The sequence below is a fragment of the Callospermophilus lateralis genome, chromosome 14, assembly GCF_048772815.1.
Source record: "Callospermophilus lateralis isolate mCalLat2 chromosome 14, mCalLat2.hap1, whole genome shotgun sequence".
In the NCBI taxonomy this organism is placed as follows: Eukaryota; Metazoa; Chordata; class Mammalia; order Rodentia; family Sciuridae; genus Callospermophilus; species Callospermophilus lateralis.
In genome coordinates, this window is record NC_135318.1 from 51,078,881 (window position 1) to 51,106,843 (window position 27,963).

A 27,963-nucleotide genomic window follows, 5' to 3' on the forward strand; every position below is an offset into this window, starting at 1 on the left:
AGTGTTGAGGCTGAATTTAGTTTCAGCATCTACTGAAGTCATTTGAACAGGCAATGGCTAAACAAGATCTGTGCTTCAGAATCCAGATAAGCACATTTTTGAACTGTCAGGGACCTGGAGGTAACCTATCTGGTTTAAATCTATCACTTTAAAAATAAGAAAACTAGAGTCAGCCAGGGTAGGTGATCTACCTAAAGCCACAGAACACAGAATTAGCAAAAGGCAGGAAGAAGTTTAGAGGCATAAACTTGATTAAGGTTATAGTTAGCGAATGGTGTAATCAACAGACAAACCCAGATCTGTTCAACTCTTATGTCTATGATGTAGATGATATCAGGTAATGAGGGACACAGGCCATATGAACATGCTTTTAGACAACCCTAATTTCATTCTGTGCACTCATTTCAAATGAAGGTAATTTGTAAAGTGTATAACTAAAGGCTGATTTAATTGTTTTCACTTTTATTATACATAGAACATTTAATGGAATTCTAATTAGCTTAATTACTTTAAATCATGTTTATGAAGACTTTTACTCAAGGAGCTTCTGAACCCAAATCAATAAAATGGTGGACACAGACAGGAAGTGCAGGGAACCAGCACTTGCTCTGTCCCATAAAATCCACACCTGAAGCACTCTCAGTGATTTTAGTCATTACAACCAAATTGGAAAAATTCTAGAAAAAGTAATCAAATTCTCTATAGCAGATTGAGAAGATTCCAAAGGATGACATGCATAAATACTATGCATAAAATATTAGGACTCTTTGGTCTTAAAAGCCAGTCTCCCAGTTTATAAAATCAGAGAGGTAGATAGAGAAAATAGACTTGTTCATTTTATCTCAGAATACTAATTCTGAGAAATACTCTTCAGAAGTCTAAAAGATAACAGATTTAGAGGAAAATAAAGGAACACACCATTTCACCCAGATAAAACTTGAACAAAAAGGGAGGGAGAGCTCTTTTTCACAAGTTATAAAAAAAAGATAAACAGAGAATTCTGTATTCAAAGTATAGGTACAAACTGAAAATACACACAGGTTTGCTTACAAGAGTGAATGAATAAATCATTGTCAGGAATAGAGTGGGGATTTTATCCTCTCCTGGTAGATTAACGTTTTTGGTGCTCCTGTTAGAGACAGGATACTGCAGTGAGAAGGCTGCTGCTTTATAGCTTTTCTTACATCTTCTCATCCCACTGGTCATTTGGCATCACAGGGCCTTATACAAAATAGGCATTTCACTAATGTTTGTTAATTGACTGATTGAAGTCTGAAGAGAGTAACTGGTAACATAACTTTCATACTTATGAAATAATGAACAAATTGTAGGATAGTACTAATGATAATGACAATAGTGAATAGTGATTCAGAGTTTACTATATATAAGTACTACTCTAAATGCATGTGTTAACTTATTCATCTATATTTACTTATTTTTCAAATAATGAAACTACAGCACATAGAGGGTAGTAACTTGCTCAAGCACATACAGCTAAGTAATAGAAGAGCTAGATTTGAACCTAGAAGCCTGTGTTTTTAATCATTACAGTATTCCAGTCAGCCTTGGAATTGTCTATTTATCCTCTAGCTCTCATACTTTTTTAAGATTTCATTTCATATATAATTTCCTTTTTTGAGTATTTGAAAATAAACAATAGGTTTAAGACAATATTCATATTTTTCTCAGAACAGCAAAACTAATAACACTATTTTACTTGCACTTCATTAAGAGATATATATTTATTTTAAATTTACCTCCAGTTTTCCTTGAGTATAACCCAGGAGCAGAAGATTGGCTCTGTCCTTCTCTGAAGAAATTGGGGCCCAAGGCCAAGCATCATCACTGACCAGTGGCCACCAGCAAACAACCATATCCTGAATACAATTGATAGCTAGACGACGCTCTGCTGTCCTGTTTACTGGACCAGGTAATTCATAATAGGAAATCTAATGGTTAAAAAAAAAAAAAGAATACAAGAAACATTTCTTTTTAAAAGATGCAAAATCCTTGAAGTATTACTAAAATTAAAGCATCTGTAAATGTAAATACATGCAAGTAAATATGCATGTTAAACATGTGCTTAAGAAAGTGTCAGAATTTACCAAATTCTTTTGACACATATATAAAAAAGACATATGTTCAAATTCTCCCCATTTTTAGCAGAGGAAAGGAAAAGAAGAAATGTGAGTTAGGGAGGAATTGAATGTAGCAATTCCAATCAATACCAAAATGTACAGTCATGGTTGCTTGACAGCATCGACCTACACATAGGATTTAAGACCAGCTGTATTAAATGACAAGTTCAGTACTGCTGACCAAGAGTGTCGAACTACTGTTTAAGACATAACATGTTAACAATGACTGACAACAATAAAAGGAAAAACAACTTGAGGCAAATATCTCTTTAAAGAATATACGAGACATATACACATATATTCTGCATAAAAGGGATAAGCCACAGCATCATGCGTAAAAGTTTATGCAGCTTCTGAGAATTATGCTCCTCTTTCTTAGGAAGGATTTGTAGAATTTATTATTCAAACTATGTTATTTTGGAACATGGTTATTTGAAAACATAAGCACGGCACCATCTGGGTGACACATGCCAAGGAAATATAGATTGCACCGTATTTCTGCTTAAGGAATTAATGGAAGGTTGATAGCTTGGAAGAAAAAAAAAACTATCTTGCCATTGCTGGTCAGCAATAATCGAACCACTTTCTGGGGATTAAGCGCATGGCTAAGCCTACTGGACCAGACACTAGCAAAGGGCAGGGGGTCTTCTTATCAGAGAAATGCTTCTGGAGCCAGTCTCACTACATGACAGATTGCTTTCATATTCCTGTCTGCAAGGCAACAAAGGATGGCAGTAATGCGATAATGCCAGAGTGCAATGGGTGTTAAGAACCCGTTGCATTTATGTATTGTATTTAGTAAATAATCAGGCTCATCCAAATTGTGATCTCACCACTCAACCAAGGCCATTAAAATCAAGGTTAATGCTTTAATAATCCTCTGCTATTTTTTTTCAATATGGTCAAAAGGAACCCTTTTCTATTTGCATGGCCATAATATTATTGACCTCTTCATCCTCTGAATGCACATCAAAAGGAACTGAAATCAAAGTAATTACCAGTGTTGTTCTCTCATGGTAAACATTTAACTCCCTACACTGTCCCTTCACTGTTAAATTGAATTGGATTTTTAAAATATAGACAGGAAAACTTGTTAAAGGTCAACAGTTTCAGGAATATTTACCCTGAACTTTCCTTTGCCAAAATTATTTCAATCTGAAATAATTAAATTATGGCACAGTTGCAAAGAAAAGCAGAATTATAATACTCTCTATTATCACTTCCTTGTTTTAAAATCCAACTGGGCAAGGACAAAACACAGGTGTACCTTGTGCTTTTAAGGGTAAATTTATATATTTAAGTTCTCAGTATATTATTTTAACTTCATACTTAAGAGAAATACCACTTTGGAATTGCTAAGTACTTACAAATACACACACATTCTATTTTGATGTCCAACTTGCCATGTAAGCATGTTATTTAAAAATTTCTAGACAAGAGAATAGAGTTAAAATGGAGTGACTGGCATTTTCAGTTCTTACATAAAGCAAATCAATTAGCTGAAATTTCACATTTCCTATGAATATTAATGGTATTAGTATTCTGTCATGATCAGGAGTTATTAGCATCCTGTCATAATAAACAAATTTCTTAAAATATCCTTTGAATGGATATAATTATTCATATATTTACATTTTAAATATTAAAATATGAAGTGAAATTCATGGGTTTTCCAAAGGGAAAGAGATTACTTCTCAAAGGTATAGAAATAATGTGGAGAGTCCATGTTCCTAATTTTCCAAATCCAAAGACATAAAGAGTAAGAAAATTAATTTCCTGTTTAAGGTATAATAATCCAAAGACTAGGTCTATTTTCCACATCTTTTCTTAAGGAAAACTGATAACCTGATAGTTTTTCTCTGTTCTCATTATCAGGGAGCTATTTATCTATCAGTTGAGAAGACTTAACCAAGCTACTCATCAAACCTAAGACGAAGAAACAATCATACAAAATTTTATATAACATCATTAACAACACTTACTTTAAATGTTTTCAGTTAATGCATACTGGCATATTTTAAAGGCCAATATCAGTAAGTAAAAAATATTTCAAATAAATCTACAGGTAGCTGTTTAGAAAATAACATCATTTTAAGAATGCTAAAGGAAATTATATTTTTGACTAACCAAATCTAATATGTATCACTGATTTTTCAATTGAAGAAAATCAATATTACATAAAGTTTTATAGAAGCACCACAAAGCTGACAAACAAAACCAGACTGTAGTTAAACCATAATGAAAACCTTGCTTCATGTACTTTAGTCCATGCCCAAAAATTTTATTAAATAATAGATGCTTTTACTAAACAATCCCCATACTACTACCAAGTCAATCATAATAAATAATAATCCCAAATGGCAAAAAGCTCAGTAAAATACAACTTTTCTAAAAATACACAAATTTCAGACACAGAGCTAGCTTCTAAAAATCTTTGTCTTTGCTATAAATACTCTAGATATGACATAAGTGTGCATCTTTCTTAAGGAAGCTGTATATCAGCTGTGTTCCCAATGAACAGTGAACTGTCTCAAATCCATGACACAGAGGCTGGATCAATCTTGCAAACACAAGTCACTGCTGAAAAGAGGCCTTGAACTGAAACAGCCTGGAAAATGTATTAGATACCCATCCTAGCAGAGAGTATGTCTTCCCAGCGGTTAAAATGTAATATGAAAAAATTTAAACATATCACTTAAAATAAAAATCTTGCCTTAATAAATATAAAGTCCTTGCTAAGTCTTTTTTTTTTTAATGTGTTTTGTTGTTGGTGGGGCTGGTATTGTTGTTTTATGTTTTGTTTCTTGTGAAGTGGAAATCACAGCAGCTATATGAGTTCTTAGGGGAAAATGAGATTGGTATGTATATTGCTGCTGACAAGAAAACCATTTTCAAAAGTGTAACTTGCCTTTGACTTCCATAAGTACTATAAAAACTGCTCCAAATATGCCAGTGTTAAGGACTTCCTTATCTTCATAGAGTGAAAAAGAAAAGTTAGGATGTCCACTGTTTATATGAATAAAGCTTAATCCTACAATAATTCTGGTTTTTCTGAAATCTTCAAAGGTTCAAGGAAAATAAACATAACATCAATTCATGTAATACTCTAGTATGCCTTAAGAACTAATAATATGACTATACACATTGAAATCTCTACCTTGTAATCTAAGGCTGAGAGTTTTTCCAATCTTTTGTTTATATCAGGAGAATCCATCTTCTTGGAAAACTGAATAAAACATAGTTTGTTCTGCACCAAAAATGATAAGATGATGAAGCTGTCTGTGAGAAGAGCTTAAAAAAAAAGGTTTGATAAAACCAGTTAGAATAAAATTATAATGAATATAACAGATGTTTTTCACTGAAATACTATAACAAAATCTATTTTCAGAAGATAAATATAATTGAAATCACTAATGTCTCCTAAATAGCATGATGTTTTACAAGGATATTGAACATATTAAAAATGAATGATAACTGTCAATTTATTCATATGGATTTGGTGTCTTCCCCTTTTTCTTATGACTATTTCAATATACACTGATGTTTGTAGATCACTCTAAATGATACATATGTGGAACCAAGACTAGAAAAGCATAAAAGAAAGACTATTTCACACCTGAATGTGATGATGGAAAAACAACATTTATTTTCATTTGTGCTTAGACTCTAATTCTATGTTCATATACCACAAACCATCTAAAAATAAGTGGACTGATTAGGGGATACTACCAACCAGTGTTCTCTACCAATCTCTTTTTAAAATTTTCATTAGTGATCCTTCTTTTGAGGGTTAACAGCTTGCATGAAAATATCCAGTATGAACATTAAGTTAGTATTTAATAATGAAGAAAAGCAAAAACACATCTACAGCTTCATTTCTAAAGCATACAAGTAGACAGATAATTAATAGCAGGGTTATATAAACGACCATTAATGGTATATGAAATTATGATTAAAATATATAATAGGAACCTGAGGAATGTTTCGTGTTATTCCTAGCATAAAAAATTACTGAATGTTTTATAATTTTTTTTTTTGTATTTTTATACCCCTGGCCATTCAAGCAGTGACCAACAGTGTATCTACACAATTACAGGAGAATCTGGAGAACTGCCAAGAAATCACATTGTTATCATAGTCCCATGAGAGTGTATTATTTTGGGTACAAATAAAAGAAACAAGTGAAAAAAGATAACTCAAAGACATGAATAGTATTGGAAGTCTCCTTTTAATTCTTACAGAGGAGCATCAATATGACAAAATCATCACAGCCACAATTTCATTTGCAATGTTCTTTTATTAGAATATGAAAATGGAACCTCTTCCACAGGGAAGCTTCCTCAGCACCATATTCCTACAAGGAAGGGGAAATGGCATGCTTACAATCCTACCTCAGCTTGTTATCAGTAATGTTGCTAATTACAGCAATCCTGCAGAGTGCTTTTTCTTTCCTAGTACTGGGGCTTGAACTCAGGGGCACTCGACTACTGAGCCACATCCCCAGTCCTATTTTGTATTTTATTTAGACACAGGGTCTCATTGAGTTGCTTAGCGCCTTGCTTTTGCTGAAGCTGGCTTTGAACTCAAAATCCTCCTGCCTTGGCCTCCGGAGTTGCTTGGATTACGGGAATGTGCCACCGTGCTGGCCAGAGTATTTATTTTTTAAGGTGACGTGATTGTGTCTGATTTGTTCAGAGAGCACACAGTGGACAGAAGGTTTTTTTATTCTCACCTCTGTCCTCTCCTCCTCTAGACTACATTTTCCTTTGATTATTCAATTTAAGATACTAACCATTTTAACCTTTCATGATGATACAAACTGTTTTTAGACCATTTACTTTGAATGAAAGAACATCATCATAAAAAATTCAGGAGTTAGCATAGTGTTATGGAAAAAAATGAGCACTGTAATCAGAACCTGTGTTCAAATCTTAGCTCAGTTATTCTCTAGTTCTATAAATCTGGGCATATTCCTGAGTAGCTCAACTTCAGGGTCCTCATCTAATAAAAATGGAAATAACTATATCTTACATGGTTATTTTCTTGGATTAAATGATATAGGTGGGTTGGTACCTATCACTGAGCTTTTATGACTTAATAAATGTCAGTTAACCTTCCCATTCAATAAATAGCTTAAAATCTTTTTTTGTGCTTTGTACCAAAGATACATACACTTGTGGTGCCATTTAATAGAACCAGATTTATCCAGTATTTTTGGTACTGATCTTTCTTTTTTATTTGTGGTGCTAGGGATTAAAACCAAGGCCTCATGCATGCCACACAAATACTTGATCACTGAGCTACACTCCCAGAATAGCACTGATTTTTAATACTTAGAAAATATAGCCTCACATCTCCCAAAATATAGTATTCATAGGTTTTAATAACAAAGAATCTTTCTGTTAAGAGCCAAATCACTTATGATCTTTTTTCAACTGGTGGCTGTGTAGACATATTTGTGTTATTTATTCAAAATTAATTTCGATATGAAAATATTTGAAATGTCAGTAACAGAGGAATAATTTTGAAAGAATAGAAAAAAACCTATTTTAAAAATAAGGTTTTTTTTTTAAAGGAAGACTGAAAAATACTCAGAATATGAGTCTAACACTTGACAAGAAAAAAACATTGATATTTAATATTAGTTCAAACTTGTATTGGTCCCAGGGGTTGTAAGTATGCTATTACAAGCAATTACTTGTTGTGTTTGCAAGTCCCCAGTGGTAATAATTAGTCTACCTGTTGACACACTATTTCTCCTGCCCCACTGTTAATGTAGGCAATTGATTTGCACATGGGGGTAATTACCATCACTGATGGTGTCTGAGATGAGCTTCCCCACCAGGCTTCTGTCAATCACCACTTTCTCCAGCTGCGGCCCAGAAAGACTTAGGGACACCAGTACACCTGAACCAAAGAGGAGCTAAAATCAGGTAAGGGGGAGAAAGGAAGACATGCTAAGAATTAGAATCTTAAAAATCTTTCTCCAAATGTAAAACTTATACAGTTATTTACACCATGAAATCATGAAATTTTGTTCACTGAAAAATAATCACAGACATTCTTAGTAAAAAAGAGACAGGTGGCTAAATGATGCAAAACACTAAGTACATTGATTAAAGCTATATGCAGAAATCTTAGTGCATGTTTATTAGAAGCTTAATCTTCTAAATATGTAATATTCAGGCAGAAATAACTGTTTTGTTTTGCCTTTCATAAAACATAGTATATTCTACTAAAATATTTTAAAGGTTTTCTGTATCAGATACCAAAAGAATATTTCTTGAGGTTTGAACAGTCATTGTTATACATTACATATATAAAAGAAGCCACTATTACAATATAAACAGCTAATGTTGATTTATTTGGAATTTAAATCCTATTTATTTCCAAAAATAAAAATCTTGTCAGTCTAACATAATGCATGTAAATCAAGACAATTAAGTAAAATTCTAAATTTTAAAAATAATAACACCTACCATAAACAATTTCACAAGGAGAGAATAATATAATAAAGCTTCCAGATTTTATCAAAATCAGTGTTTAAGCAATCACCCAACAAAAGATGACTGGATATCAAAATTATAAGTTTATACTGCTTCTTTCCATTTGTGGCAGCATAATTCATTCATCTCCAAATGTTTAAAACTTCTGAAAGGACTATGCATATGCATCTGCTTGTTATCCATGAGATTTTGAAATATCAACATTGGAAGAAATTGTTTCACCTTCAAGGCAACAGACTCAAAGCTGATGAATCATGGAATAGCATATGGTATAAGAAGAAAAAAAACCCAATTGTCAGTAAACTAATCATGAATATGCTAGCCAAACGAAAAGAAAACTATGATTTAAATAAAACAGGGGAATTCCCCACCCACCTAGGCTTCGTGTCCTAGCTAGAGAGGATGATTCCATGTTAAGACATATTTAGACCCGTGTGAAAGACAAGCAGCACTGGGGACCAGGGTTCTAGAAAGAAAGCCTACTATTCTACCACTGCCCAACAGATTTCAAGTGTATGAATCAGAAAAGAAACTGAAGGGGGTCCCTTTATATACAGTGTTAGAATCTTTGTCCTTATCAACAGATGCACTATCTTATTTCATGTTAATGCTTCTATAAGAGCTAAGGCAGGCAGGGTAAGAAGACTTAATCTTTGTTATGAAGTTTCAGAGACTAGTAAGAGAAGGCACATTTGTTCCAGGAGTTTCAAAATACTTCACAAACTAATTAATCTCCACTGAATTGCATGCATCCCTGCATGATGTCTTGATGGCAAATGCTGACAGAATCCCTATGGGAATTCCTCACAGCAAAACAGCATGTGGTCTTCACTTCCCAAATTTTTCCTTCTCAGGCAATTTTAGGATGATCTTTCATATCTAGCTTCCTCTCTCAACAGATTCTTCTTCCCTTCTTTTTTTTCAGTGCTGGGGATTGAATCCAGGGCCTCGTGCATGCTAGGCAACTGCTCCATGACTGAGCTACACCTGTCCTTTTCTGTTAATTTTTATCTACTAAAAATTTATATCTGGGGCTGGGGATGTGGCTCAAGTGGTAGCGCGCTCACCTGGCATGCGTGCGGCCCGGGTTCGATCCTCAGTACCACATACAAAGAAAAATGCTGTGTCCGCTGAAAACTGAAAAATAAATATTAAAAATATTCTCTCTCTCTCTCTTCCCCTCTCTCTCTCACTCTCTCTTTAAAAAAAAAAAATTTATATCTTATACTCCTAAGCACTTCTTTTCCTAATTATTCATTGACTCCTACTTCCTTATGCACATTGGTTAGGCTATGTTTATCTTTGTATCATTAATGCCTAGTATAATGCCAGATATACAGTAGGTGCTCAATATATATTTGGAGAAAAAAATCATAACTAACTCTTCATTAGATAATCCATCTGCACATGGAGATAAGAGCAACTTGGGCACTACTTGGGCACTGTGGGTCTTGAACATTCCTTCAGAATCTTTCTCAAAGTCTAAGTTCAGTCACTTATCCATGTATTCATTCATTCACCTACAGATATATATATAAATTTAGCACACTGTTATGAGCCAGGCACTGTTCTGAGTGCTAAGGATAGAATAATGAACAAAACTGACAATTCCCTTACCTTCTCTGTCCTCATTTGAGTGTGGACATAGATAATATAGTATTAGATAGTGATAAGAACCATGGAGAAAAAACACAGTAAGTTCAGAATTTTGGGGAGGATGCTATTTTAAACAGGATGATTAATTAAAGAAATAACAGCCTCCAAGAGGAAATGACATTTGAGTACAGATCCAAATAAGAGAAGGAACAAACCATACAAATGATTGCAGAAAGGGAGTTCAAGGCAAACAGTAAATGCAAAAACTCAGGTTTGAATGTATCTGAGTGACTGAAGAAAAGTAGGCCAGTACCCCTGGAGGGAAATGAGGGAGAGGAATATTCACAGAGGAAAAAGGTAGAGACATAGTCAAGACTCACAGATTGGACCTTGTTGATGAGAAGCTAGTGGGCTATATACAGCAGAGAATTACAAACTAATTTATGTTTTAAAGAGGGGCAGGGCAAGGGTGGAAGAAAAAAGACCATTAAAAGGCTACTGCAGTAGAAGAAGATGATGACTTGAACCAGAACAGTATTGCTGGGAGAAATGATATGTGGACATATTTGAGATATATTTTAAAGAGTATCCACTAGAACTTGCTGAAGGGTTGGATGAGGCCTGTAAGGGAAAGACTCAAAGTTTTTGGTCTCTGCAACCAGGTTAGTGAGATAAGGAACGTTAGAGGAGAAAAAAAATTCAGATTATGGGAATGGAAATAACTGGACATATCCAATAGAAAATCAGAAATTATTGTGAGTGGGGACTAGATATGTATATTTGGGAGTTATTAACAATAGAAAGGTAGTATTTAAAGTCATGAAAATGGGCAAGCTCTTAGGAAATGTGGGGCGGGATCCAACATATGAACTCTGGGGTATCCCAACTTTAGACATTTTAAAAGATCAGGTTATTCTTCTTACTGAAACTGAATCTGGGCACCTGTTATGATAAAGGTATGTCCACCATTTCAGAGCTCTCAAAATGTTCTGTGGCTAAAGGCATCCCTGATACCAGATTTTGGAATATGAAGAAATACATAAATTAATAAGCCAATTAATGCATTTTATAAAATACCCTGTGGGGAAGCATGAGATTTCCAAGTTCTGGTGCCAAAGACACTCCTGGAGGTAGTAAAGGAGATAAGTAGAGATAGGAAAAAAAATAGTCTGAAACTCAAAAAGAATATTCCAGCCCAGACAGAAAGGTGCTAGTCTCACCTCTGCCTGTTTTCCCAAAGTGGTTAGTCTTTAAAGCCTCCAAAAAGGAAAAGGCCTGTGTGAGATTTATTAGGACAAGAAGGATGAAGGACACCAAGATAGTGTCCTATTCCAATGGCAAGAGGTTTCAGGATTCTGAAAACTCAGAAAAAATGAAAAAGAGCAGGCTAAGTGGAAAGGGAGGCACCTCTAAAGCAGATATGAGCTTGAGAAGAGCCCTGAGGATGAAAGGATGAGAAGGCCAGTGGGATTTCCCAACATTGTCTCAACTTGAACAATGTTTGTTATGTAGGAGACAACTAAGGCAGAATAGGAACAGAGACTTGTTTTCTCTGACATCCTTCCAGGAAATGACTGTATCATTTCCTCCTTCTCATTTTCTTCAATGAGCTTATACCAGAGAGGTGTGTTTTCTCTTTAAGAAACTCGGAAATGATTCTAAGGTTCTTTGGATGGCTCTTCAAATTGGTTTCTCTTGCCAAAGTTGGAGTCTACAGTGCTTAGAGTGAGTACTTAATTGGAAGTAAACTGGTACTTTGAGAAGAAACAGAAAATTAAGATTACATCATTTATCAAATCAGAATATAAACAAAAATGTCTATTTCATCCACTCAATAGTTCAAAAACTATGTGAGTACCTTTCTGTGTACCAAATATACAGATGGAAAACTGATGGTACACAAGGCAGAAACAAATTGGTAGAAGATGTGTAGAATACAGAAGATCTCATTTTAGAGACGTGGCTTTAGTTAGGATAGAGGACTGCTTCTTAGAAGAGGTAGCTTGGAACATACAAAGAAAAGAAACACACCACACCTGGTATCAAGTATTGACGAACTGGTACAAGTAATTGTGAATAAGCTCTTTTACAATAGTGATCAACAGTGACCATTGAATCAATATTTTCACTATTTAAGAAAGACCCCCGCCCCACAATTCATGTGATTATTATCACACATGGGTAGAAATGATAAGGAAAGGCATTCATGGTCAGTACTAAAAATCAACAATGGGTGATATGCTCAATCCATGATGGGTGGACAGCCAAGACTGATCCCATGAGATCATTAAGATCCATGTGGGAGACAGTAGTATTAAATATTACAATCTAGAGAGTCAACAAGTAATCAAGATGCTGGGAGTAAATTCTAGGGTTTGAGAAAATAGAGTATGATAGAGCCACTTTCCTAGAGGCCCAGTGAATTTGCATGATAATGGTACCTCATACTCCCTTAAAATCCAATCCATTGGATGAATTCCAGAGAAACTCAGAAAACCACAGATATTAACAATTTTACACAGGGAAATCTATAATGAAGACTAGAATCACTGATAATTTTAGCAGATAATTTGCTAGAAAAGAGCGAATATGTTCTCTGTAATTTATTCCTTCATTCAGCAAACATTTATTGAGTGTAGAGGAAAACCATGTCTGACTAATCCATTAAAGTAGTGAGACAAAAGTAAATGTAGCTAAGACAAGGATGAAAAAAATCAAATGGATTCACTATTCAGAACTGACTTTAAGAAATAAACAGGTATTTTTCTGGAAAGAGAAGTGTTAGTTGTGTAGTTTCTCAAAGAGCTGTGTAACGTTATTTGATATATGGAACACATTCATATCTAGAAATGTAGCTGCCTGATAAGTTTATTTCAATTTAACAAATTTCATTTTATTAATTATTATCATCATAAAACAAATAATGCTACATTTTAATTCTGTGTGTTTACGTAAGGAAAAGCGATCATTCCAAGAAAAATATTTGTAATCATGGTCAAAATCACAAAAAGATCAAAAGGTAAGCTTTACATCTATCAGTAGTTTTTATATCTAAAAGGGTAAAATAAGTGGCAAGAAATGAACAGGAAGACATACCAGATGATATAAAACATTATATTTCATAACATAATTTACAAAAGACTTACACTATAATGAATGTAAAAATGCCAGTATAAATTTAGTACACAATAAATAGGAAAGCTAAAAAAGTAAGATTAATTCTTATACTAATTCCCAATCAGAAGAGTAAAGCAACTAATCAAAGGTCGCATAATTAGTAGGAAAGCAAAGACCAGGTCTGCTAATACCATTTCTATACTCTCCCTGTCAGTGAGGAACTGACATCCTTAACTATGTTGACTTCCATGCAACATGCCATCTGGTTTCCCTTTCTCTGGATCTTTTCTTCACTCTAAGCCAATGGTTCTCAACAAGAAATGATTTTGGTCACCAGGGACAGTTGTCAATGTTTGGGATGTTGTGATAATTACAGCTCTCCATGTTAGCCACCTCTTCAGAACCTCATCTGAAGAGTGCTTGTAAATGCGTTACTGTGGAGGTCAACATGTTTTCCATGTTTCCATCAAGCAGATTTGAGAGCTCCTCAAATTCTAATCATACTTTTCTCACATAAAGGAAGGGTAATGTGATTAAGCTGCCTTTTGTCATAAATGAAGACCTGGCCAGATGTGTCAAATGGAGAGGTGGGCAGTGCACAACCCAGATAAGGACCCTGAAGCAAACCTGCTTTGTGTCTCTAGCCATGTTCAAGGCTATGACTCTGATGACTAATGCCAGTTGTCAAGATAGAAAGAGCTCCAGGGTAAGACATAGAGCTACCTGAGCATGCTAGAAATATCCTGTTAGAACATCTCCTTGCTTTTGTTCTAATTCTCTGCTCACCAATCAGCTTTCTTATCTATAATTTAGACTCTTGAGTAATTCATCCATCAGGTGGGAATGCCCCAAGCAAATGAGCAATGTCTACGATATCAGATAAATATCTCACATTATAAATTGATAAATTACCATTCCAGTTAATAAATCAGTTGCTGCTGAGTTTGGCTATTGTGAATGTTGTTAGTACAAGAAAATAAATAGAGATAACATAAGAGATAGATAAGTTCAATTAATCAGAAATTTTCTGCTCAAATCCAAGATACATTGTAAAGCAACTAATTTTTAAGTTATAGATCTACACAATTTTTAAGTTATAGATCTACAAAGCAGCATAATCTCATTTTACTAGAAAAAAACAAGTGTGGTATGTGTTCACATATGCATAATGAGATTGTATAAACACAAAAATGTCAGAAAGAATAAGCTCAAAACTGCTGGTAGTAGGCACATCACAGAATCAGGAGCTAGAAGGCATCAAATTTAACTTCTTGGTTTATAGATTTTTTTAAAAAGTTCATATTAGGGATTTCTTTTTAATGTTTGGGTGTTACTTGGTAATTTTCTATAAAACTTTTAAAATAAGCTCTTAAAATATCTGGTCACAAATATATTTCTTATTTTATGGCTTTAAAAAGAGGGTACAAATGTGTTTCTGAAGAGTCAGAAAGTATATATTGCCTTGATTATTCATCCATGTCCAATTTTCTTATTTACTAATGATATCGACAATAATTGTAAAGTATGCTACATCTAAACTATGGATTAGTGAGCACTTATTAAAAATATGGAGGTAGGGGCTGTAGCAGCAACTCAATGGTAAAGCACCTGTTTAGCATGCATGAGATCCTGAGTCTATTCCCCAGTACTAGGGGGAAAAAGGAATTAACTGTATATAACTGGCAGATGTACTATCTATTGTTGTGTGAAGCTAGTTATAGAATAATATGTATGATTCCATTTATTTTTAAAATATGGATTTATATGCACACATACACAGATGAATGTTTGAAGAAGGATATAAGTCAAGCTACTAACCAAAATTACCACTGGAGAGGGAAATGAGTTTGGGGTGGGGGGGAACGTTTGCTTTTTACTATATATGTTTGTGCTGTGTTCCATGTTACAATTACTGGAGATTATCTATTATTTTAAATTTTAACACATGAAAGGTGTTTGTTTTGAGATTTCCATTTTTAATTGCTCTCTTTTACCTACAAAGATCCAAATTCACCAGTAAATTCTACTGGGTCTCTTCCATTTACCTCAGGCCTACCATTTTAAATATACTTCCTTGTCTAGTCTCTTTTATTGGAACTTACTCAACAACTGACCTTTATACCTTGCAAGTCTCCTTCTCTATAATCCATATTAAAGTAGCATAAGCATAAGAGTGTTTCCTAAAGCATGAAATAATAATCTTTTACAACCCTTCAGAAACCTTAGAAACTTTTCACATAATTGGTCCATCTTCAAGACTAACAATAGCACTTCCTGAGTTTACTTACTTACACACACACACACATATACACACATGTATACACACACTCACCCTTAATCTTCCTAATGTATCCCATAGAGGATTATGGTAGGTTTAAGCACAACAGAAACTTCTTAAGAGTTGAATATTGTTAAACTGTTACTATTGCTTTTAGTTAAAGTAGAAACCAAAACAAAAAATATCCAAAACTAAAAATGATCACATAAAGAAAATGTGGTATATATACGTGATGAAATATTATTCGGATTTAAAAGGGAAAGAAATTCTGTCATTTGGGACAACATGAATGGACTTGGAGAACATTTAGTCAGACACAGACAAACGCTACAAATCCCAAAATTGCTCCAAGTAGTTTTTAAATGTTTTCACCACAAAAAATGATAAATATGAGGTAACAGATTTGCTAGTTTGATTTGTTTAATCACTCTCCAATGTATAAATACATCAAAACATAACACTGTTACCATAAAGATTAACAGTTACTTTTTCAATTAAAAATTTTTTAAAATGTTGATTAAAGTGAAAAAAATTCACAAAATATCTCTGGTGAGTTTTACAATGTCTCCTCTCAAACATTTGATAAATGCCCTCTTGGGAGATGGAAATCTGATGGTGAACAACGCAGAAACAAATTGATAGAATATGTGTCAAATACAGAAGAAGAAGAAAGTTGATTGAATGCTGAGTAAACAATAAGAAATGGACTCCAAATACAGACAATTCTTTTGAGAAATATGATTCAGAAGGAAAAGGTAGTACCTGGAGGGGAGGGGATGTGGGATTGAATAAGAACTGCGCTTATTTATTTAAATGGAAAAGAGTGGAGCCTATTCAAAAGCTCACTAGGAATGTCAATCGACCCTCAATAACAAAAATGACTGAAAAGAACAAAACTGAGGGACTTAACATTTCCTGATTTCAAAACATATTACAAAGCTATAGTAATCAAAAATGGTGTGGTACTGGCTAAGAAAAACCCATAAATCAATGGAATATATTCTGTTCCAGAGGTAAACCTTCACATACATGGTCAAATGATTTTCAACAACGGTACCAAGACCATTCAAAGGGGAAAGACAAATGGTACACATGGTACTAGAAAACTGAATACCCACATATGAAAGAACAAAGCTGAACCTCACACAATATACAAACATTAACTCAAAATGGAGTAAAAATATAAAATGTTAAAACCCAAAACTATAAAACTTCCAAAAAGAAAATGTAGAGTAAAAGCTTCATGATATCAGAATTGGCAATGATTTCTGGGATAGGACACCAAAAGCACAGGGAACAACATCAAAAACGGACAAATGAGGCTATATCAAACATAAAAACATCTGTGTATCAAAAGGCACACTCAACTGAATGAAAAGGTAAACTATACAATGGGGAAACTTTTGCATATCATATTGCTGAAAAGGGGCTAATCTTCAAAATATATAAAGAATGTCTATAATTCAACAACCACTAGAACCATCACCACCACAACAACAAAAAATCAAATAACCCAACGGATAAATGGAAGGACTGGGAGTATAGCTCAGGGCAGAGTGCTTGCCTATCATGCAAGAGGCCCTGGGTTCAATCCTCAGTACTGAAGAAAAAAGAAAGAAGGAGTAGAAGGGAAGAGAAAAAAAAAAGAAATTGGCAAAAGACTTGCAGAGATAGTTCTGAAAAGATTACATACAAACTCCTAATAAGTACATGCAAAAATATTACTAACCATTATAGAAAGGCAAATCAAAATTAGAAGATAATACTTTACACCCATCAGGATAGTAATGATTTAGAGTGATAAAATAACTAAATCAATGTTGTTGAGGATATGGAGAAATTGGAATCATTTTGTACTGTTGGTGGAATTGTAAAACAGAAAATATAATGATGGTTACTAGGAGCTCAGGGGAGCTGTTGTTTAATGGGTACAGTTTGAGTTTTACAAGATAAAAATGTTCTAAACATCTGTTTTACAAAAATGTGAACATACTTAATTGAATCAGACACTTAAAAATGATTAAGATGATAAATTTTATATTATGTGTTTTTATAATAATTTTTTAATTAAAAAAACTGTCAGATCTTAGTTGCTCTCCTTAAATCAAAGAAGACATTTGGCATTTGTTTTTTAAGGATTGGCTAGCTTCACTTAGCATAATCTGCTCTAATGCCATCCATTTCCCTGCAAATTCTATGATTTTGTCATTTTTTAGTGCTGCATAATACTCCATTGTGTATAGATGCCACATTTTTTTTATCCATTCATCTATTGAGAAAAAGATTAACATTAAACTGAGACAAATGAAGGGAGGGAAAGGGAGAGGGAAGGGAAATTGCATGGAAACGGAAGGAAAACCACATCGTTATACGAAATCACATATATGAGGTTGTGAGGGGAAAGGGGGGGAGGGAGAGAATGGAACAACAACAGATGAGGTAGAGAGGGAAGATGGGAGGGGAGAGGAGGGGGGATAGTAGGGGATAGGAAAGACAGCAGAATACAACAGTCACTAATATGGCATTATGTAAACATTGTGAATGTATAACTGATGTGATTCTGCAATTTGTATTTGGGGTAAAAATGGAAAAGCATAACTCACATGAATCAAATGTATGAAAGATGAAAAAAAATAAATAAATAAATAAATAAAAAACTGTCAGAGTTGTTGGAGAGTTTGAGTTGACATACAGATTAAATGTATTTCTTCAGAATGCAGTATCTGTGCCAGACATTGTTCTAAATATTTCACATGTGTAAAATTAATTCGTATAATAAACCTATGAGTTGGATATTTTTACCATCATTTCATAGCTAAATAAACACTGGCACCGATAACTGAAGTAACGTCAGCATCACATAAAAATAAATTTAGGGATATGTCCACCTACAATTAAAAATATTTTTTTAAAAAACTAAGAGGCATAAATTAAAATTTGGCAAAAAAGCCCTGAAGCTTTCTATCAGTTAGCACTGACACTTTTATAACACAGTATTCTCAAATATCATGCTCAACTTTAAATGCTTAGTTTGTACACACATTTCTATCTGGCACACTTCAACCTGTGTATCTAATACAATGTTCTACATTTAAAATAAGTCACTTAGGTTTTTATATAAAAAATAAGTACAAATATTCAAGTATAATGAATGAAGTCTTCCCATTACTTTACTCTCTATTAACTTTGTATTTAAAACTTAGATAAATTTCTCATATTTATTTCTACTTTGTAAAACACATATGGAAATCAACAGGGGAAAATTAAATTATTCACATTTTGAACTCATTTAACTTTACATGTATTTACAATTAAATAGAATATGTAAGGGAAACCTGTAGTGTTTTTTTAATATTTTTTGAGCTGTTGGTAGACCTTTATTTTATTCATTTATATGTGGTGCTGCGAACTGAACCCAGTGTCTCACACATGCAAGGCAAGTGCTCTACCACTGAGCCACAACCCCAGCTAAAGCCCGTTGTCGTCAACTGACTTCCTTTGAGGCAAAATACCTTGAAGCTTCCAGAGCATTGTTAAATATGAATGCCAAGGGTAGAGCCAAGAAGTTATGAGTTTCTTCAGAGAAATGTTTTAAACTGAAAACAGTAAATAAAAGAGAAGAAAGAACCATTTATGAAGAGAATAGAAAGGAAATGTTCATTGATGATACAAAGACACATTATTATAAAGAGAATGAAAATTTTCTGTCATAAGCATGTTTAAAAACTGGGTTCTAAAATGTAAACAACTGATGCATCAGTAGATTATCACAGGTCATCAAACTTTGGATTCAAGTTGTTAAGTAAAAACAAATTATTTTTTTCTATCTTTCTAAGAAAGGAGTGAATTTTTTTGACTAAACAAGAGTAATTATTAGGACAAGATATTAAGCTCACTAGTTGAACATTAAAATTCCTATAGTGTTGTATGTAGTGCAAAAGCACACACTCTTTTTTTGTGTGTGTGGGGGGGGGGGGCGGGGGTCCCAGGGATTCAACTCACGGGCACTCAACCACTGAGCCACATCCCCAGCCCTATTTTGTATTCTGTTTATTTTTTTTTTTAATTTTTTTGAATGTCAAAGGGTCTTTCATTCTTTTCCACCTATAGCTTGTTAATTAATTAACCTCGCCCATTGTGCCTCCCTTACATCCTCTGCCTTTTGTAAATAAATTTAGGACTAGACTATTTCTCTAATCACTTGGATACAGAGTCTGCTTTTCCATTTTTCAGAGATGCTTGGCTGATTTTTTTTATTGGTTGTTCAAAACATTACAAAGCTCTTGACATATCATATTTCATACATTAGATTAAAGTGGGTTATGAACTCCCATTTTTACCCCAAATACAGATTGCAGAATCACATCGGTTACACATCCATTTTTACATGATGCCGTAATAGTGACTGTTGTATTCTGCTACCTTTCCTATCCTCTATTATCCCCCCTCCCCACCCCTCCCATCTTCTCTCTCTACCCCATCTACTGTAATTCATTTCTCTCCTTGTGTTTTTTTCCATTCCCCTCGCAACCTCTTATATGTAATTTTGTGTAACATTGAGGGTCTCCTTCCATTTCCATGCAATTTCCCTTTTCTCTCCCTTTCCCTCCCACCTCATGTCTCTGTTTAATGTTAATCTTTTCCTCCTGCTCTTCCTCCCTGCTCTATTCTTAGTTGCTCTCATTATATCAAAGAAGACATTTGGCATTTGTTTTTTAGGAATTGGCTAGCTTAACTTAGCATAATCTGCTCTAATGCCATCCATTTCCCTGTAAATTCCATGATTTTGTCATTTTTTAGTGCAGAGTAATACTCCATTGTGTATAAATGCCACATTTTTTCAATCCATTAATCTACTGAAGGACATTTAGGTTGGTTCCACAGTCTAGCTATTGTGAATTGTGCTGCTATGAACATCGATGTAGCAGTGTCCCTATAGTACGCTCTTTTAAGGTCTTCAGGGAATAGTCCGAGAAGGGCAATAGCTGGGTCAAATGGTGGTTCCATTCCCAGCTTTCCCAGGAATCTCCATACTGCTTTCCAAATTGGCCGCACCAATTTGCAGTCCCACCAGCAATGTACAAGTCAACCCTTTTCCCCACATCCAAGCCAGCACTTGTTGTTTGACTTCATAATGGCTGCAAATCTTACTGGAGTGAGATGGTATCTTAGGGTGGTTTTGATTTGCATTTCTCTGACTGCTAGAGATGGTGAGCATTTATTCATGTACTTGTTGATTGACTGTATGTCCTCCTCTGAGAAGTGTCTGTTCAGGTCCTTGGCCCATTTGTTGATTGGGTTATTTGTTTTCTTATTGTTTAATTTTTTGAGTTCTTTGTATACTCTGGATATTAGGGCTCTATCTGAAGTGTGAGGAGTAAAGATTTGTTCCCAGGATGTAGACTGCCTATTTACCTCTCTTATTGTTTCTCTTGCTGAGAAAAAATTTTTTAGTTTGAGTAAGTCCCATTTGTTGATTCTAGTTATTAACTCTTGTGCTATGGGCATTCTATAAAGGAATTTTGGAGCCCAACCCCACAATATGTAGATCGGAGCCAACTTTTTCTTCTATCAGATGCAGAGTCTCTGATTTGATATCAAGCTCTTTGATCCATTTTGAGTTAACTTTTGTGCATGGCGAAAGAAAGGGATTCAGTTTCATTTTGTTGCATATGGATTTCCAGTTTTCCCAGCACCATTTGTTGAAGATGCTATCCTTCCTCCATTGCATGCTTTTAGCAACTTTATCAAATATAAGATAGTTGTAACTTTTTGGATTAGCCTCTGTGTCCTCTATTCTGTACCACTGGTCCACCCACCTGTTTTGGTACCAGTACCAAGCTGTTTTTGTTACAATTGCTCTGTAGTATAGTTTGAAATCTGGTATCGCTATGCCACCTGATTCACATTTCCTGCTTAGAGTTGCTTTTGCTCTTCTAGATCTTTTATTTTTCCATATGAATTTCATGATTGCTTTATCTATTTCTATAAGCAATGCCATTGGGATTTTGGTTGGCATTGCATTAAACCTATAGAGAACTTTTGGTAATATCGCCATTTTGATGATGTTAGTTCTGCCTATCCATGAACAGGGTATATTTTTCCATCTTCTAAGATCTTCTTCTATTTCTCTCTTTAGGGTTCTGTAGTTTTCATTGTACAAATCTTTCACTTCTTTTGTTAGGTTGATTCCCAAGTATTTTATTTTTTTGAGGATATTGTGAATGGGGTGTTTTTCCCCATTTCTGTTTCAGAAGTTTTGTCGCTGATATACAGAAATGCCTTTGGTTTATGTGTACTGACTTTATATCCTGCCACTTTGCTGAATTCATATATTAGCTCTAGTAGTTTCTTTGTAGACCCTTTTGGGTCTGCTAGGTATAGAATCATGTCATCTGCAAATAGTGATAATTTAAGTTCTTCTTTTCCTATTTTTATGCCTTTAATTTCTTTCATCTGTCTAATTGCTCTGGTCAGTGTTTCAAGAACTATATTGAATAGAAGTGGTGATAGAGGGCATCCCTGTCTTGTTCCAGATTTTAGAGGGAATCCTTCAATTTTTCGCCATTCAGAATGATGCTAGCCTGAGGCTTAGCATAGATAGTTTTTACAATGTTGAGGTAAGTTCCTGTTATCCCTAGTTTTTCTAGAGATTTGAACATAAAGGGATGCTATACTTTGTCGAATGCTTTTTCTGTGTCTATCGAGATGATCATATGGTTCTTATCTTTAAGTCTATTGATGTGGTGAATAACATTTATTGATTTCCATATATTGAACCATCCTTGCATCCCAGGAATGAATCCTACTTGATCATGGTGCACAATTTTTTTGATGTGCCTTTGTATCCGATTCAACAGAATTTTATTGAGGATTTTTGCATCTAGGTTCATTAGAGATATTGGTCTGTAGTTTTCTTTCTTTGAGGTGTCTTTGTCTGGTTTCGGAACCAGGTTGATGTTGGCCTCATAGAATGAATTTGGAAGAGCTCCCATTTTTTCTATTTCCTGAAATAACTTGAAAAGTATTGGTATTAATTCTTCTTTAAAGGTTTTGTAAAACTCTGCTGTATACCCATCCGGTCCTGGGCTTTTCTTGGTTGGTAGTCTTTTGATTGCTTCTTCTATTTCATCCATTGATATTGGTCTGTTCAAATTGTGTGTATCCTCCTGACTCAGTCTGGGCAAATCATATGACTTAAGAAATTTATCGATGTCTTCACTATTTTCTATTTTATTGGAATATACGTTTTCAAAATAATTTCTAATTGTCTTCTGTATTTCTGTAACATCTGTTGTGATATTGCCGTTTTCATCCCGTATGTTAGGAATTTGAGTTCTCTCTCTTCTCTTTGTTAGCATGGCTAAGGGTCTGTCGATCTTATTTATTTTTTCGAAAAACCAATTTTTAGTTTTGTCAAATTTTTCAATAGTTTTTTTGTTTCAATTTCGTTGATTTCCACTCTGATTTTAATTATTTCTTGCCTTCTGCTACATTTGCTATTATTTTGCTCTTCCTTTTCTAGGGCTTTGAGATGAAGTGTGAGTTCATTTATTTGTTGGTTTTTTTCTTTTTTTGAGGAATGACCTCCAGGCGATGAATTTCCCTCTTAAAACTGCTTTCATTGTGTCCCATAGATTCCGATATGTTGTGTCTGTATTTTCATTTATCTCTAAGAATTTTTTGACTTCCTCCTTTATGTCTTCTGTAACCCATTGATCATTCAGTAACATATTGTTCATTTTCCAGGTGATGCAGGATTTTTCCTTCCTTCTTTTATCATTGATTTCCAGTTTCATTCCATTATGATCAGATAAGATGCATGGTATTATCTCCACCCCTTTATATTTACTGAGGGTTTCCCTATGGCATAATATATGGTCTATTTTTGAGAAGGATCCATGTGCTACTGAGAAAAAAGTATATCCACTTGATGATGGTTGATATATTCTATATATGTCAGTTAAGTCTAGGTTATTGATTGTGATATTGAGTTCTATAGTTTCTTTATTCAACTTTTGTTTGGAGAATCTGTCCAATGGTGAGAGAGGTGTGTTGAAGTCACCCATAATTATTGGGTTGTGGTCTATTTGATACTTGAACTTGAGGAGAGTTTGTTTTATGAACGTCGCAGCACCCTTATTTGGTGCATAAATATTGATAATTGTTATGTCTTGTTGGTGAATGGTTCCTTTTAACAGTATATAATGTCCTTCCTTATCCCTTTTGATTAACTTAGTCTTGAAGTCGATTTTATCTGATATGAGGATGGCCACCCCTGCTTGCTTACGAGGACCGTGTGCGTGGTATACTTTTTCCAAACCTTTCACCTTCAGTCTGTGTATGTCTTTTCCAATCAGATTTGTCTCCTGGAGGCAGCATATTGTTGGAATTGTATTTTTAATCCAAGTTACCAGCCTATGTCGTTTTATTGGAGAGTTTAAGCCATTAAACTTAGAGTTACTATTGATATATAGTTTGTATTTCCAGCCATGTTTGATTATTTATCTTTTTTTTTTTTTAATTTGGTTTGTTTCTCCATGATTAGCTTTCCCCCCACCCTCTGGCTTTACTGAGGTACTTCCCACTGTTGGTTTTGGTTATTGTTTTTCATTTCTTCCTCATGTAGTGTTTTGCTCAAGATGCTTTGCAATGCTGGTTTTCTGGCTGCAAATTCTTTTAACTTTTGTTTATCGTGAAAGATTTTTATTTCGTTGTCATACCTGAAGCTTAATTTTGCTGGATACAGAATTCTTGGTTGGCATCCATTGTCTTTCAGTGTTTGAAATATGTTGTTCCACGATCTTCTCACTTTCAGCGTCTGTGATGAAAAATCCATTATTAACCTTATTGGTTTACTCCTGAATGTAATCTGCCTCCTTTCTCTTGTAGCTTTTAATATTTTCTCTTTATTCTGTATATTGGATATCTTCATAACAATGTGTCTTGGCGTTGGTCTACTGTGATTTTGTATGCTCGGTATCCTGTATGCATCTACAATTTGTATATCCATTTCCTTTTTTATTTCTGGAAATTTTTCTTTAAGTATTTCATTCAGCAGGTTGCTCATTCCCTTAGTTTGAACCACTATACCTTCCTCTATCCCGATGACTATTAAGTTTGGTTTTTTTATGTTGTCCCATATCTCTTGGATGTTTTTCTCGTGATTTTTTACCAGCCTTTGAGTTGGCTAGACTCTTTTCAAGATGATATATTTTGTCTTCATTATCTGACGTTCTGGCTTCTACTTGCTCCACTCTGTTAGTGATACTCTCATTTGAGTTTTTAATTTGGTTTATAGTTTCCTTCATTTCTAGAATTATTGTTTTATTTTTTTATAATCTCTATCTCCTGATAAAGATGCTTATTTACTTCTTTTATCTGTTTATGTAATTCATTTTCAATGTGTTCTTTCATTGTTTGAATTTGCTGTCTCATATCCTCTTTAACATTCCATTCCATCTGTCTAAGGTATTCCTTGAGTTCTTTATTTGACCATTTTTCTGATGCCTCTAGGTCCTCCTGAATATTTAGGCTGTCCTGCATTGTTTGTACTCCTTTTCTTCCTTGCTTTTTCATGCTGCTCATGCTACTTCTTGTTCTGTTTGACTGCTGAGTTACTGTTTACTCCTATAAATTTATTTGATGCTTGGGAGGAAAAGTATTAGAAGGGAAGGGAAGAAATCACTAAAAAGAATGAGAGTAAACAGGTAGAATTCAAGGAAGGGGGAATAAGAAAATTGAAAAGAAATGAAAAGACAAAAGAAAAAAATAGAAAATAAAAAAAGAAAAAATAATTTTAAAAAATAATCAAAAAATATAAAAATAAAAAATAAAACAAATAAAATTATTTTAAAAAAAATTTAAAAATTAAAAACATGAGAATGAAAAAAAAACCTAAATAAAAAAAAATTTAATAAATGCAGTCTTAGAGTTTGATTAACTTCTCTTCCAGTAGGTGGAGCTGTGCCCACCAGGCCAAGCTTCTCCTCTCAATATGCAGGAACCCATCACTTTGCAGCAGCTCCTCCTCCCAGACTGGGCGGGTCTCCAATCCTGAGTGCCTAGGGCCTTCTCTTGTGTCTAGTTACTTCCCCACTTTTCCTCAAGCCAGGCCCCGCTCACCAGTGACACTCACCACAATACTGGCTACACGCCAGGTCTGCTGCTCCCAGGAGCCCTATTTTCTTGAACGACTGGGCACACTCTCCCTGTTTGCCATTCCCTCAGACCCTAAGTTTGTGGAGCTTGGGGCTGAGAACCCTCAGGGTATTTTGCTTGCCCTCCAGTGGCTACGCCCCTGGTAGCTGGTGCAAGAGACCTCAGTTGTCAGCACTGGTGGGAGCGGTAGCCAGGGATTCCGCGCCACACATCCCGCGCCACTCCTGATTCCCTTGGTCTACCGAACTCACCGGAGAGCTGGGAGGGGCCCTTACAGGAGAGCTGGGAGGGGCCCTTAAGGTTTCCCCGCTGTGTGGAGAGGAAAGGCTAAGGGGTTGCACACCTGTCGCCACCAGTTTCAATGAAGTTATCTCCTCCGCCGCATTCTGGTGATGTCAGTTCTCTGCCATGGTGGTATCCCATGCAAATGGCGACAGTTCGTTCCCTTTGCCGGGTGACCAATGCAACGGGTGGGTCCTGACTGGCTCTCCCAAGCCCCGTCTCAATCCTGTGGCCACTGCCTATGCAGGCTCAGTTAGTATTAACCTCCACAGGTTCAGAAGGGCCGACCAGTTGTTTCAGCGGGATGGTTTAGTGCTGAGTCACAGCGGTTTGTCTGTGAGATACAGGTGAACGGGAGCTTGAATTCAGCCGATCCGGGCTCGGTGTGTGTTCTGAGAGGCCCAGACTGTTCGCCCCAGATCTACATCAGCTCAGCATTGCCTAGTGATCCTGAGCAAACAGCATTTAGATGGTTTAAGACTCCCTATGCCAGCGCAGCTGAAGAGGTCAGAGACTTGATCTTTCAGTGCCCGCCACCATGTTGGATCTCCTTGTATTCTATTTAGAGACAAAGTCTCACTGAGTTGCTTAGCGCCTCGCCTTACTGAGGCTGGCTATGAACGAGATCCTCCTGTCTTAGCCTCCCAAGCCACCAGGGGCACACACATACATTTTTTATAAAATGTTTAATGTAAACTTTTGTGAGTGTGATGGCTTTAATATGAACCAATCAGAGCTCCTTCAAGAAAAACTAAGGCTAGGAGAATAGCTGACTGATGGGACGCTACACTTTCCCTGTTGAATATCAGCCAATGACTGAGGATAATGGGGTATGGGACCAGCCCAATTTTGTTCAATAGAAAACTCCTGTAAGGAGCAACATTTGGCTCAGCTGAAATTTTTTCAGCATCATGCTTCAGCTTATGGCTCTATCTACCCAATCCTTCTTCCTTCCCTCTCCTTTCAAGAGTTTCAGATCAGCCCCAATGTTGAACAGCTCTCCCGACCTACTTCTGCTTCCTTCCCCATTATCTTATCTCCTCTATAAATCTTTTGTACCACCAGTACCATTTTGGTATGTGCTTTTTACAAGACCCAAACTGATACTCTGAGTACATTTTAAAAGGATATAAAGAAATGAATGTATAAATTGTTAAACCGTCAAAGAATACTTAGAATCAAAACAGCTATTTCCTGCCTTATCTCCCTAGTTTCTCATCAAAGATAACTACTTTCAAATATTAACAGGTTCTTCTATTTTATCCCAACATTTCTAAATAATATGTTGTGTTAATCAGAAATGTTTTCATATGTTATCTTGTGTATCCCAGAACTTCAAAAAACATTACAAACGTGAGCTTGGTTTTCTCACGTAACAAGAAGTGTAGAGTTAAGCAGTCCCCACTGATGGACAGGTTAATGATATCATCGCATAAGGCATCTATTTTCTGTCCCTATCTCCTTTGTAGGTGTATTTTTCTTTTCTTTTTTTTCCTTGCCATTGGCTCCAGCAATTAATTTCTCCCTTTCCTTGCACTGATTTCCCTCCTTTCTATAGAACCACACTCATTAGCCTATCAGCATCTATAATTTCTTCCATGTAAATAAGAAAAACTTCAAATCTCTTTTAATTTCACTTCTTCCTATTTCTCCATTTTCCTTTATAACCTTAAACCCATTGTTATATTCTAAACCCCTAATTTCTCTCTTTCCATTTTCTCTTAAATACTTTTGAATCAGGCTTCTACCTTCACCATCCCCTGAAATTATTTTTATCTAGGTCACTAGTGACGCGCATGCTACCCACCCCATGGACAATCTCAGGCATCTGGTTACTGCTATCTTGCATTCTAGTAACACTTGACTTTATTCTTGAAACCTGTTT

At 35.1% G+C, this 27,963-nt stretch overlaps 1 protein-coding gene across 25 annotated transcripts in view; it reads right to left on the reverse strand.

Annotated features, from left to right (window-relative positions):
• The window catches only part of Wdpcp (WD repeat containing planar cell polarity effector), a 519,910-nt gene that overhangs the window by 220,184 nt on the left and 271,763 nt on the right, over window positions 1-27,963 (reverse strand). For 24 of the 25 annotated variants that reach the window (XR_013088670.2, XR_013088671.2, XM_076833808.2 and 21 more), the window contains 3 exons: window positions 7,947-8,061; window positions 5,296-5,429; window positions 1,758-1,949 (listed from right to left, as the gene is read on the reverse strand). Coding sequence is in view for 23 of the 25 variants with exons in the window: in XM_076833808.2 (XP_076689923.2) it covers window positions 1,758-1,949; window positions 5,296-5,429; window positions 7,947-8,061 (441 nt within the window). In the remaining 2 variants the exon portion in view is untranslated. The remainder of the gene's footprint in view (window positions 1-1,757; window positions 1,950-5,295; window positions 5,430-7,946; window positions 8,062-27,963) is intronic. The other variant, XM_076833818.2, reaches the window with a different exon arrangement.